Source organism: Sciurus vulgaris (assembly GCF_902686455.1).
Source record: "Sciurus vulgaris genome assembly, chromosome: 9".
NCBI lineage: Eukaryota > Metazoa > Chordata > Mammalia > Rodentia > Sciuridae > Sciurus > Sciurus vulgaris.
The window spans coordinates 96,801,530-96,816,347 of record NC_136469.1 but is presented as its reverse complement, the minus strand read 5'-3'; the positions used below and the strand labels follow the sequence as shown (position 1 = coordinate 96,816,347).

The following is a 14,818-nucleotide window of genomic DNA, read 5'->3' as shown; positions in this document are numbered from 1 at the left end:
AAATCTTTACTATTAAATCTTTCTCCCATCCTTCCCCAAAGGGACCTAAAACCTTTTACCAGGGTAACTATGCTTTGGGGAAAAGGCAATGATGAGACCTTTCATGGACTGCCAGACACAGCTCTAAACTGACATTGATTCCAGCCCACCTGAAACATCATTATGGCCCTCCAGTAAGAAAAAGTAGGGGCTTATGTGGGTCATGTGATCAATGGAGTTCTGGCCAAGGTTTAATTCACAGTGGGTCTGGTGGGCCCCCGAACTTACCCTGTGGTTATTTCTCTATTCCCAGAAAGTATAATGGGGCTAGATATACTTAGCACTTGGCAAAACTCCTACATTGGTTCCCTAACCAGTGGAGTGAGGGCTAATGTGGTGGAAAAGGCAAATGGAAGCCTCTGGAATTTCATATTTGGGAAAATAGTGAATCAAAAGCCATACCTCATTCCTGGAGGGATTGCAGAGATCAGTGCCACCATTAAGGACTTGAAGGATGCAGGGGTGGTGATTCCCACAACATCCCCATTTAACTTTCCTATTTGGCCTGTTCAGAAGATAGATGGGTCTTGGAGAATGACATTTAATTATTGTAAGCTTAATCAGGTGGTGATTCCGATTGTTGTACCAGTTGTGGTTTCCTTGCTAGAACAGATTAATATATCTGGTACCTGGTATGTGGTTATTGATTTGGCAAATGCTTTTTCTCCATCCCAGTGCACAAGGACCACCAGAAACAATTTGCTTTCAGCTGGCAAGGCCAGCAGTACACTTTCACTGTTCTTCCCAGGTGTATGTCAACTCTCCAGGATTGTGTCATAGCTTAGTTTGTAGAGATCTTGATCGTTTCTCTCTTCCACAAGCTATTACACTGGTCCATAATATTGATGACATTATGTTGATTGGACCAACTGAGCAGGAGCTAGCAACCACTTTGAACTTGCAAATGGACCACTTGCATATCAGAGGATGGGAAATAAATACCCCTAAAATTCAAGGGTCTTCAACTTCAGTAAAGTTTTTAGGAGTCCTGTGGTGTGGAGCCTGCACAGATAGTACTTTTAACATAAAGAATAAGTTGTTGTATCTGATCCCTCCTACAAATAAGAAGGAAGCACAATGCCTGATGGGACTATTTGGATTTTGGAGGCAGCACATTCCTCACTTGGGTGTGTTACTTCACCTTATCTACCAAGTGACTAGAAAAGCTTCTTGTTTTGAGTGTGGTCCAGAACAGGAGAAAGCTCTGCAATAGGTCCAGGCTGCTGTGCAGGCTGCTTTGCCACTTGGACCACATGACCCAGCAGACCCAATGGTAATTGAGTGTCAGTGGTAGATAGGGAAGCAGTCTTGGGCTTTTGGCAGGCCCGCATAGGTGAATCACAGAGGAGGCCTTTGGGGTTTTGGAGCAAGGCCCTGCCGTCATTTTTCAGACAACTACTCTCCCTTTGAGAAACAGCTCTTGGCCTGCTACTGGGCCTTAGTGGAAACTGAAACCTTGACCATGGGCCACCAGATTACTCTGTGACTTGAGCTACCTATCATGAACTGGATGTTACTTGGCCCACCAAGCCATTAAGTTGGATGTGTACAACAGCATTCCATCATCAAGTGAAAGTGCTATATATGTGACTGGGACAGGTGGGACCCAAGGCACAAGTAGGTCCCATGAAGAAGTGGCCCAATTGCCCATGATTCCTACTTCAGCTGCAGTACCTTCTGTCCCTCAGCATGAACCTATGGTCTCATGGGGTGCACCTCATGATCAGTTAACAGAGGAAGAGAAGACAAGGGCCTGGTTCATGGATGGTTATGCATGATACACAGGTACAACTCAGAAATGGATAGCTGCAGCACTGCTGCCCCTTTCTGGAACAACCCTGAAGGATAGTAGTGAAAGGAAATTTTCACAGTGGGCAGAAGTTCAGACAGTACATCTGGTTGTGCATTTTGCATGGAAGGAAAAATGGCCACATGTGCAACTGTACACTGATTCATGTTAGCTAGCTGGTCAGGGAACTGGGAGGAACATCTTTGGAAAATGGTGACAAGGACAGTTGGGGAAGAGTTATGTGGATACACCTCTCTGAATGGGCAAAAATTTGAAGATATTTGTGTTTCATGTAATTGCCCACAAAAGGTGACCTCAAAAGAGGAGGATTTTCATATTCAGGTCAATAGGATGACCCAATCTGTGGATAGCATTCAGCCTCTCCCCAGACACCACAGTCATTGCCCAGTGGGCTCATGAACAAAGTGGTCAAGGTGGCAGGGATGGTGGTTATGCATGGGCTCGGCAGCATAGACTTCCATTCACCAAAACTGATTTGGCTATAGCCACTGCTAAGTGCCCAGTTTGCCAGCAGCAAAGACCAGTGCTCAGCCCCTGTATGGCATCATTCCCTGGGAGATCAGCCAGCAACCTGGTGACTGGTCGATTATATTGAACCACTTCCATCATGAAAGGGGCAGTGGTTTGTCCTTTCTATAATAGACACTTATTCTGGGTATGAATTTGCCATCTCTACACATGTGCTTCAGCCAAAACGACCATCTGTGGACTTACAGAATGCCTTTTCCATCGTCGTGGTATTCCATTCCGCAGAGCATCGATTCCAACCAAGGAACTCACTTCACAACCAAAGGAGTGAATTAATGGGCTCATGCTCTGGGAATCACTGGCAGAGTCCACTTTGGAAGAGTGAAGAAGCTAGGGTTCAATATCCCAGACGATCGAACCTACAAACAAGAATTCGTTCAAAAGTAGTCTTGCTTGCATCTGCTGCTGCTTTCTTGTTCTTCCAACTTTTATTCCATCTAAGCCACCATCCTGTTGGACTGTGCTGCCCATGCTTACGGAGGGTCTCCACTTCAGTTGGCTATCCCACACTCCAATCATTCCTAGACACACCCTCACAGGCCTCTTAATCATTGACATCTATTAATCCAATCAAGCTGACACTTCCAATTAACCATTACAGTCAATAAAGGTAGAAAAATTAAATCAACTAAAATGAATTAGAGTTTTTAAAAAAGAGATGACAAATAGAATACAAGTGAACATGCTAAGTTTGAAGTATTATTAGATATGGGGCATTTCACTAGTAAATCTTGGGCTTATCCAAAGTAAATTTGCAAACAACAAAGAACTTGTGTAGTTTGTGTAATTTTTTAAATTTGCTTTTTTGTTTTAGAAGGGAATTGTTTTCTGTTTCTACTCTCAATCTTCTCTGAATTTGTGCACTTTTCTTCCTGCATCACTACTCCTTTATTTTACATTACTCTCAAAAGAACTCAGACTCTCTGTAATGGAGTATTTGTTATTCACCCAACTTGAAACAAATGCAAATGAAGATAATGATAACAGCAGCAAAAACTGTACTCTGTTAGGTAATTAAAAAAAACGGAACAAAACAACTGACCTATGTTGTTTGTGAAACCTGAATTTCCAAGAGGTATTTTTTTTAAAGATTTTTATATGATGTTTACCAGCCTCACCTTCTAAGGACACAAATGTTGGTATAGAGATTGTTATCACCAAAGTTTCCAATGAAAATATTATTGACATTTTATCACTGTAAAAAAATGCTTCAGATACTTCTATATGATTATGATGTTTTCTCCATATTGCTGGATTAGGATGTATTTGAACATATTATTGCAGTCTTTTCTCATCCTTTATTGTGGTTCTAAAATTATATTTAATATCAAGTAGGAAGAATATTGAAAGTCATCTTTAAATTTATATTTATATTTAAATCAAACAATATATCTGAGTTTAAAGCATATGACATTAGATAATTTTATTTTACTTTTTTAATCTCTAATATTAGAATGATTTTACATTTGACAATTTAGAAATATGTGTTCTTTGTGGGATAAATTGTTCAAAATTTAATCCAATACTAAAATTAGTTTTATTTTCATTCACCATAATTTTTAAATATTGTTTCCAGCAACTCAGGGGACTGAGGCAGGAAGATTACAAGTTTGTGGCTACCCTGGGTATTTAACAATATCCTAAGCAACTTAGTGAGAACCCATTTTGAAATAAAAAAATAAAAAGGGCTGGGGATGTAACTTAAGGGCAAAGTGCTTCAGGTTCAATCCCCAGTATAAACAACAACAAAAAATATTCAAAATATAGTGCTTTTGAACAATCAATATGACTAGTATTTACTGCAAATAGTTGCTTTTCAAATTTTCTCACATATAGAGTTATCTATATGTAATTTATAATGTAGTGTGAAAATTGGTATAACTGCAAAAATATGTCCTTTAATTTGAGACACCTTCTTCAAATGGATTCCCTTTGTAATAAGGATGTACCACTATTTGTAAGAATCATGAGTACACTTAAAATATCAAGTTTTTAGTTTGGCATGCATTTGAGAGGATGGTCACATTTACACTAATATCATCGTACCGTTGCTTAATCCTCAGCTCACACATTACATCCACACAGGGGAACTTTAGAACTCATTCACCCTCAGGATCAACTGTTAGTCTGAACTGTCTGATGAGTATTGCATATTGGCTATTATTAATCTTTCACTGATAGCATAGAATATATTTTCAGCTTAAGATATTCACTGATGAATTGATTTTAATTTAGGGACCAAATAAAATTCTCATTAAGCCTGATAAAGGGTAGCCTTAAGTAATAACATTTTATATTTCATGTATTCTGAGATATGGACTGCATCAGGGATGAAGTGTTTCTTTGAGAAAGTAATGGAAAACATTTAACCCTGAGATTATATTAAACTTCTGAATAAATACTTCTGAAGTGAAATACACAAACATAAATTGGGGAATAACTAACGTGTTCATCCCATACATTTTGTGCCAATATTACGGGTGGGATAAACCATTGTTTTTTTCCTCCAGAAAAATCTACTTATGGAAAAATAGTTGAATCTAGAAAGTTTCTGAGTAAATTTTGCTGCAATGAGGTGCCTGTGAACTTGAGTGTCTTTTTCAGTATTTTTTCACAGTATTAATTTTATTACATGTATTTCTTCTGAAGAATAAATAAGACCAGATCTGCTTAGTGTAATTACCACAGAAGTACCCAGGTTTATATTTCTCTTACAATAATCATATTTTATTTTCCTCTTTAGAAATGTAAAGATATCATTTTAAATTATATAGATAGAATGTTGACCTTTGTTAATCTATAATCTGTGAACTTAGTGTCATTATTTGACTGAACATAAGGAAAATGTGAATCAATCATTTTTTATTCTTTTAAATTATATATAACATTAGTATACATTTCGGACATAATTACAAAAGTATTGAATAGAATTTGCTCTAATTAACTCCCCAACATTTCCCACACCTTGCCCCCTACTTCTCCTGATCTCTGTGCAATTTATTTATAATTTTTTTCAAATTAATCTTTTGTGGATAGACTCAGTGTTGGGATTCACTGTGCTATAAGCATGTACATACATGTGGATTCTTAAAAATGGTTTCACTTGGGGCTGGGGTGTGGCTCAGTGGTAGAGCGCTTGCCTAGCATGTGTGAGGCACTGCGTTCTATTCTCAGCACCACATAAATATAAATAAATAAAAATAAAGAGAAGTAGGGGGCAAGAGGTGGGAAATGTTGGGGACTGAATTAGAGCAAATTCTATTTCATACTTTGTGGTTATGTCAAAATGTATCCTAATGTTCATCCACAACTAAAAACTATATATATATATGTGTGTATATATATATATGAATATATGAAATGGTTTCACTTATGTAGTTAGTAGTACATTAAATTATATAAAATAAATTAAAATATACATTTTTAATATTTGCATATTAACTTTTTACTGATATTTTTAGACTTGGATAAAATTAGTCAATACCACTTTTCACTGACTTTAAAATGAAAATCATCACAGTGAATTAATTTTTATAACTAATGAAATTCTGAGGTTATGTTTTCTTAAGGACATTTTTTGAAATAGGAGTGGATCTTTTCTATTGAATAATCTTCCTTACCTGTCTTAACATTGGCAATACTCTAGGACCAGTTTGTGTTGCTTTAGCAGTAATTAACTTTTACCTCAAAATCATGATGTATTCAATGAAACTTTAAATTAGTTAATATGAAAAAACTGCACACATTGATTTTCATGTCTAGTTTTTAAAAAGAAATACTATAGATATTTCCTTAATATTCTACAGTCTTAAGGCCATCAAAATCTTACTTAAATCTAGGTAACTAGAACTAAAGTAATGTTTGTGATGATGCTGATAATGATTTATCTTTTCATAAATTTATTATTTCTTCTTTTCTTTTGATTTCAGATGCAATAACAGAACCCAGTGTGCAGTGGTTGCAGGTCCTGATGTTTTTCCGGACCCATGTCCAGGAACCTATAAATACCTTGAAGTACAGTATGAATGTGTCCCTTACAGTATGTATATTCCTGTCTTTTCTTGTAAGAAAAAATATTAATCTTTGTTTTGCATGAATTTACAAAATATCTGTGAAAAAATGAAAGTAGTAATGACAAAGGAGACTGAATTTAATTTTTGAGGATCAGATCATAGACCTTCCCCACCATTGGAAGAATTAAATATTTCCTGCATATTCCTGCAGCATTTATTTTTGATGTTTCCATACATCAATACCTATCTTGACACTACTTTCTTAATACAGTAATTTAAAATATTTAGAAAAAGGTTGAAGAAGTGTCATGCCAATCCTGCATCACCCAGGTCTGAGCAAATGGGAAAATAGAGTAAATAATATACTTGTACATAGAGTAGTATAGAAATTGCTTAGTTTTGAATTTCATAGAAACAATTATAACTAATCTTCACATGCTGTCAACATTTTGAAGTTTAGAAATATATTCCAGAGGAAACAGACTGAAATATATTCCAGAGGAAACAGACTGTAAAAGAAACAAACAAGGATTTTATGAATTAAAGCATTCTTCAGAGTATATTTTTTAAAGCCTAGACGCGTATCTGCAATGTTTATGTCAGATATAAAATATAGGACAGGAATGTATTTTTTTCTTCAGGAATAATGAAGAATCAATCAATCTAAAATGGAACATTTTCTGAATTTTCTACCCCAAAGAAGACTCACTATCTCAAAAGAAAAAAAAAATTTTTGAAGTGACTAGTTAATTATTCATGGGATTTTTTAGTGAAAATCACTCAGGAAATCCTGTAGTCTCATTTTAGATATTCAGCTCATCCCAAAGATAGAAAACACCTGGGATCATAAACAAATCCCAGGTTCCAGCTTTCTTTGATGTCTCAGAAGGAGCAAAATATCTGGGGATCAGCTCGTTTACTGTGCCAAGAGATAGTTATAAGCTTGCCTCTTTCACACTTATTTAAAAGTAGCAACACTCTTGAACTGGAAACGCACAGACTTCAAAAATAGAAATTTGACCACTAAAAAATGAATTGGAAGTTAAAAATTATAATGAAAGTGATCAAGGGACAGTTTCAATTTTTGTTATTTGTAGTGTGGTTGATTAGAGAAAGTTAATCTAGTAAAGTTTGATATACTGATCTTCTTATGAAAAACTATTAATTGTTTCTTTGAAATCTCAATTATAGTATGTTTCTTAAATTGTTATCCCTACAAGGCCTTCTACGAAAAATATAATACTCAAAATGGCCATTTATTGTATAAGAGGGAATTTTTAAAGAAATGAAATTCATAGGCCGTCTTGGAAATAGAATAGTTATACCTCGGTTGCATAATAAGATCTTTGGGAAATATGTAGCATCTTGTCCTAGGAAGGCATTTTATTAAAATATACAGTAAGGTGGACCTCATTTTTAAAAATCTTAATTTATATTTTTCATTTTTATACTTTGAAACATGAAAGCAGAAGTAAAAGGTCAGATTGTAGATTTCATCTTAAATTTTTAAAAGTAACAAACTTCACAGCTGTCTCTTTAGTTTCATGTATTTCATCAGAATTTCTTTGAGGATCACTACTCCAATGTCCTATGCTAAACTCATGCTAAAATATCTTCTAAATGTATTACTTCAACATAAATAAGAACTTGCTCATACACTTTTGCTAAAAGGATTATGGTTTACCAGCGATTTCATTTCTCTCATAAATGTTTAGAGATTGGCTGTTCCTTACCTTAACATTCCTGTTCTTGCTGATTTTTATTAATCCTGAAATTTACTGACTGCATTATAACTATGTTCCTTATTATATTAAAGTATTTATCTGATTCTTTCACTAAAGAATTGTAAACTTAGGTGTGCCCACTATCTACTGTATACATTGGTTTAATTCATACTCTATTGTATGATCATGTTTGTTTAAATTATTTTCAGTATATTTCAGTTAGAAATGTAATGCAGAATTGGAATTCATTTGCTAAATTTTACATAACTTTAAAAGAAAATAATCCAGAGGAAAACGTAAACTATAAAATAAACTATCATGGCTCATTGGAGAAGTAGATTAATTCAATAGAAAGACAATCAAAGATCAGGCAGTGTGGGTCTTAGAATATGGTCTGGTTATTTAACAAAAAGACTGGGTTCTTTTGCATGAGTAAGCCATTAAAATTTTCAGCATCTTACCCTGATACCTTTACTGATTGATTAATAAATCCCGATAGAGATCAATACCCAACAGTTTTTCTTTCCTTTAGTATAAAATGCTTGAGTTTTTTCAATGTTGAAAAGATTAACTTATTTTAAATTCCTGTTATTTATTGACACTTGCTCCATGTCATTTATTACATAGCATAAATGTTTACATACATTATTGTATTCAGTCCCCACAAGACCCTTGCTGGCAGGTATGAGTGTTGTCATTTTACTGAAGTCTGTATACGGGTCCATGTGAGATGTAGACTTTTGAGAGAATGGCAGAGCCAGTACTGGCTATATTTCTTTTTCTGATAGATTATTTTTCCTTTATATTTTTGTGAGTTTTTAAATCTTTTTAATATTTAATTCTAATAATTTTTAGTGGTATGGTAATGGCCTATGGTCAACACAAATGCTTCAAGGACTCAGATCCTTTTTTCTTAGTCCCTTAGCTATTTATTATTAAGAAGTTTGTGCTCTATTATTTAGAGCAATTGAATCACTCTATGCCTTTTCCCCAAACATTTCATGAAGGTTTAGGGCATTAACTAGTTTGTGCCATTAAACATACTACATACAGTTTAGAATACACCTCTTATCTAGTGAAGTGAGGAAGGTGTTTTTAATTATTGTATTATTGAGGAAAGGTGTGCTCAATGTCTTTGTGAATCTTTATGAGAGACCTTTATTGCATTAGCATAGGGCAAACTTCAGATTTAGGATTTCATATTTTAAAATTTTCTCATTAAACAACTAATAAACCCAGTAAAGTTTTATTTTGTTATACAATTCACTAATGTCCATTTCCATTTTGATTTATGACCACAAACTGTAACACATGTTAGTACAGTCAGGTGACACATGACATTGTGATGAATAGCAGAACACATATGATAGAAGTCCCATAAGATTTTAATGGAACTGAAGAATTCCTGTTACCTGGGAATTTTACTGCACCTTTTCTATTTAGATATGCTTAAGTACATAAATATGTTTAGTTTTGTTCCAGTTGCCTGCAGCCCTCAATAGAGTATTGTGCTACAGGTTTGCCCAGGTGAATAATAGGTCATACCAGCTAGGTTTGTGTACGTACACTTTATGTTGTTCACACAATGGCAAAAATCATCTAGTGATTCATTTCTCAGAATTCATTGATATTGAGTGACACATAACTAAAATACATTTCATATTTGTGAATATTTTCATAATAATGCTATGTGAAAAATATTGTTATTATTGATATTTTCTTTCCTTATATGCATTCTGTATGTGTATTTCTACAACAGCATCGATTTTTTAGGTTAAATTACCATCATGAGAAAATTAGAAAAACAAATTCTTTGGAAAATATATCAATTCTAAGGAAGCATATTAGAGGTAATGCAGACAAAAATTCAACACAGATGTTTGTGTTACATAAGAAAAGTAAATGTCCCACGAAGCTTAGAACAATTTGTATGTGTGCATGTGTGTGTTTTCCTGGATAGTGAACCTAGGGCCTCACCCATGTGAAGGAAATGCTGCTCTACCATTTAACTACATCCCCAGCCCAACTTACAATAATTTTTGCACAGAATTTTAGGAGTCAGTAGATAGGTACATAATGGAATAATGATGACTTTAGGGGAACTTTCTTTTAAAGATTCCAATGGAGAAGAAATCAAGAAAATTTAGTGACTGTAAACAATTTAGTAAGACTGCCTTCTTTGTCTTATAGCCATCTTTTTCAGAATTCCTAAAGGTGCATTTAGTCTTTGCTGAGTCTTAACTTTTTCTTTTGCTGTGTATTTCTTATCTGTGTTCACAGATACCCTGTTACTAACAAAATTTGGAACAGATAAATCAAAATTTTTCTCTGTTCCTGTCACACCTTAGTTCCAGTGTCTTTTGTATCCTGTGTATTTTCTTTTGAGGTTTGATTTTCCTTCTTAGTGAATATTTTCCTCCCAGGAGATGACCCAAATATTTAAGAGGTTAAACCTCTCTATTTACTAAGCCCCATTTTTGTTCTTCCCTCTTCTTTCCACCCTGTCTCCATCCCTTTTGACCTGATTTGAGATTGAAGATGTGGTATTTTCAAGTAGAGCTGCCTTCACTGAGGCACGTTACATGGATGACTTGTATTAGAGAGAATACAGTTAAACAACCGACCACCTTCTTAGAATATTCTCAGCAAAGAATCTTTACTTTGTAGCCTGCTGACAAATGGTGTTTCTTCCAATGCATACAATTTCATGCATATTACACTCCAAAAGAGCTCCTCTTCCCTGACAAACAGTTATCTCCGTTTCTCTCTTTCAGAAATAACAAAGCACATATTTCTGATTCTTGCTATCCTCTTAAGGTAGATTTTCTTAAATTAAAGGGGAAGTACAGAATTTGGAGTGTTATTAGAAATGTATTTGATTAAACCAATGTTATAGTACTTAAGGCTTTCTCAGTGTTCACTTTAGCTATCTGAACAGTTATGTGTGTAATTGTCTTTATGAAAAGTCATACAAAATTAGCATTATTGGAAAATTAAAATTTACAAGTAAAAAAGTTATTAGTAAAACCAGATCCTTAAATACTTTATTATAATTAATTTTAAAACAATTTTGAAATTAATGTTCAAACCTGTGCTTATTTTAATATATACATATTTTCATTACTAATATGTAAAAAAGCAATTACACATTTTTAAACTCACTTTACTGAAATTTACTGATATTTTTGAGTTTAGAAAGATGACATAAGTGTTAAGGTACATTTAATTTCAAATACTTCATTTTCTGTTCCAGTTTTAGACATATAGGAGGCACTCAATGAATAGGTTATGATTAAAAGAAAAAGGAAATTTAGTCAAATGACTCATGCAAAAGTATTATGTCCATTGCAAGAATGAGAAACAGAAGAAAGTCTTATCTGCAAACAAGACCTTATTAATTCAAAGGTCAATTATAAAAATTTTTAAAAATCATGTGAATTTTAGTTACTTCAATTTGTTTAATTATAATTGTTATCTTCAGGAGCGCTACTAGCCCCCAAATTTTTTTCATATTTTTCTGTACAGTCTTTATAATTTAACAAATAGCATCTCATATTTTTAAACTATTCCCTCTGCAAGTGTCAGTTATATAAAGTCTATCTTTTTAAAATGGCACTTCTGAGAGCCATAAAATTCATCCTTTCTTTGTTCCTGTCCTTTTCCTTCTTCAGCAGACCCTTTCTTTCCCAAATAATGTCTTCCTCTTTCTCAATATCTTGCACCTAACAGATATAAGATTTTTCAAATGAATCAAGGATTAATATTTAATTTAAACCTTTCTGCTCTAGAAAAGTAGGTATTCATAAAAATTGTTTCATCACTTTGAAAAACGGAAAGTAGAGATGGAGATGTTTTAATTCTAAACTCTCTTTTACTTTTGTCTAGCTCTTCTTATGTGCATGGAAATTGTTTTCAACTGGATTTTATCATTTATTTGGGAGACCTCCCTCTTTTACCTTCTTTCCATCAATCAACCACTCTTGAATACCTGCTGCATGCCAGGAATTAACCAAAACACTTGTAATAGAAAATCAATAAAGATTCTGTCCTCAAATTTAGCAAGGTCTCCAAAGTTATAATTGTTAGTCAAACAAAATAATTAAGGCTTATATTAGCAATGTACTGAAAGACACACTGATCCAAAGTGGCTGATGACTGACTTGGGTGGGGTAGGTATCTTCAGGATAGTTTTTCTAGAGAAAATGACCCTATGAGCTATGTCATAAAGAATGAATAGACTTTTGAGAAAAAAGGGCACTAATTTTTAGTAGAGGGGAAAATGTAAGGTAATAATTATATGACAGATATAAAACCAGAACATGTTGGTATTTGCAACCTATGCAAATGCCCCAGAGATGGACAAGGTAGAAATTCTGGACTTCCCTGTTTGGTAAGATTTCCCTGGAACCTAATACTCCTTACATTGTCAAACATGATAAAGATAGTGAACTGTTTGCAAATGTACATATCTGAAGGACTATGGATAGAGCATTTGCCTACCATGCACGTGGCTCGGGTTTGATCCTCATTACTGGGGGGAAAATGTAATTATCTGATAGATTAGTAAGAAATGAAAATATTTATTTGCACTTCTGCCAAGAACAGCTTTGACTAACTTAAACTTTAAAAAGGGAAGAGGTTAATGGGGAAATTATGAAGTATTAGTTCCACAGTGAGATGAAAAACCAGCCTCCAAAAAAATAAGATTCACTGATCTAGAGAGCAAGACCTAGAGGACCTATACTAAGTCATGAAGACTTTGTTCAGATAAATCAGTTCTAAAAATGTTCTGTCTGACCTAATTTCTATAATAATCTACCTGAGACATCAAGACATCATGAAATCCAGTACTGGAGAATCTTTTGCAGGGTGGGGGAGTGGGGTTGGCAAATCACCTACATGTGTAGGATCATATCCCTGTGTAAATGGTAAAGCAAAAAGTTCAGACTAGTAGCTGTGGGTTAGATTCAGCCTACAATGACCTTCCTCAGGTTTCCAGAACACCCGCAGGTCAGATTCAGCTTCATGTCTGAAGTAACCCTGGGCCTGCGCGCCTTTTGGGGACAGTAGGCTTGATCTAAGTGTTCTGCCCCTTTACATGGGATTCATGCCTTTCTATTTTCTGTCTTCCAACACTCACAGTGCTTTAATAATTTCCAATGTTTCCTGGCTCTTGAAGATACTTAAATTAGCAACTGTTGCTCTAGAGTTTGGTTCTCATAGATTCAAACGGGCAATAATTCTATCGGTTGATTCATGCCAACCATCAGTCACTGTGCTAATTACCTTTGAAGATGGGAGTCTGGTTAGTAAGGCAAATAGTGAACACATGAAATAAAGCACATGATAAAATGCAAGGGGAGAGCAAACATGATTCAAGGATAGAAAAGAATGAAGAAATCAGGGATGATCAAGGGCCTCTCCAAAGGGAGAATTCTTAGACCTGAAGAACAAGAATTAAATGGACAAAAAGTCTAGGGAAGAAGGTTCAAAGCAGGGGGCATGTAGCTCCCCAGGCCTTGAGCAGGGGAAGAGTTCTGCCTGTTCCAGTACAAGGGTAAGGTGACTGTGCTCCAGCTAAGAAGCGGGAAAACCACTTAGAGCTCCTAACCAGTTGTCAGCAACTGCCACCATCAATAATGAGCAGTGATGTGTTTTAAGTTCCTGTGATTTATTGAGACTCAAAATATATTTGCACAAGAAAAATGAAAAAACTGACATTCTCTTTAAAATATACATTGTAGAAAATGTGTTAGTGTAACAAAGTAAACTTACATCAAATAAACCAAAAATCACATAGTATCAACATTTAGATAGTATTTCATATACCTATAGGAGATTAGTAATATGTAAATGTACACTTATATGCTACTTAGTAAATTAAGAGAGATGATTACATAATATTAGAAAATGAATTTGATTTACTAGAGTTAGGAAAATATTTGCCTTAGGAAGTAAAATTTTATAATCGAATAACTGAAAGTTTGAGGGGTTAGCTTAACTGTACTTGTTTTGCTCTATTTGAAACAGTAAAATTACAGTGTTTCCATATTTAAATTTGATTCAAAGAAATTTTTATAGGATGATCAAATTGTCTAGTAAACATGTGAAAAGGGGTTAAATTATTTTGTTTTTAAATTGTGCATTTGGGAAGAAAGGTATTGAAAATATGTGAAGATGAGCTTTTTTCCAAAGTACTCGTTGCTGAAAATCTTATATAAATTGAATATTCCTAATATAAAAATCTGGAATTTTAAATGCTCCAAAAACTGAATTTTTTTGAATACTTATGTAATTGGAAAATCCTGCCAAAACACAGTTGCAGCCCACTGCAGTGGCACACACCCACAATTCCAGAGGCTTGAGAGGCTGAGGCAGGAATTTCTCCAATGGCAGATCACCATAAGTTCTGTGAATATTGTAAAATTTTACATATTCTTAAATTTCTTAAATATTCTCCTATAAATTCTGTAAGTTCCAAAGTCAAATAATTAAATATCTATATGTTAAGCTCAAATGGTCCCATAAAGAAGGCCATGTCCTAATCTCCAGAAACTGTGATGTGTTGCTAAAAGGCGGAGCCTTTGAAGTGTAATTACATTAATGGTGTTTGGATGTGGAGATTTTCCTAGTTATCCAAATAGACTTGATTTAGTCACAGTTGAGTCATCGTCAGAGAGAGAAGATAAGACAATATAAATAGA

At 34.4% G+C, this 14,818-nt stretch overlaps 1 protein-coding gene across 17 annotated transcripts in view; it reads left to right on the top strand.

The window, feature by feature from the left end:
* ADGRL3 (adhesion G protein-coupled receptor L3) overlaps nucleotides 1-14,818 on the top strand; it is a 760,294-nt gene that overhangs the window by 414,413 nt on the left and 331,063 nt on the right. For all 17 annotated transcript variants that reach the window (XM_079153720.1, XM_079153723.1, XM_079153729.1 and 14 more), the window contains one exon: nucleotides 6,307-6,416. In XM_079153720.1, coding sequence (XP_079009846.1) covers nucleotides 6,307-6,416 — 110 coding nt within the window. The remainder of the gene's footprint in view (nucleotides 1-6,306; nucleotides 6,417-14,818) is intronic.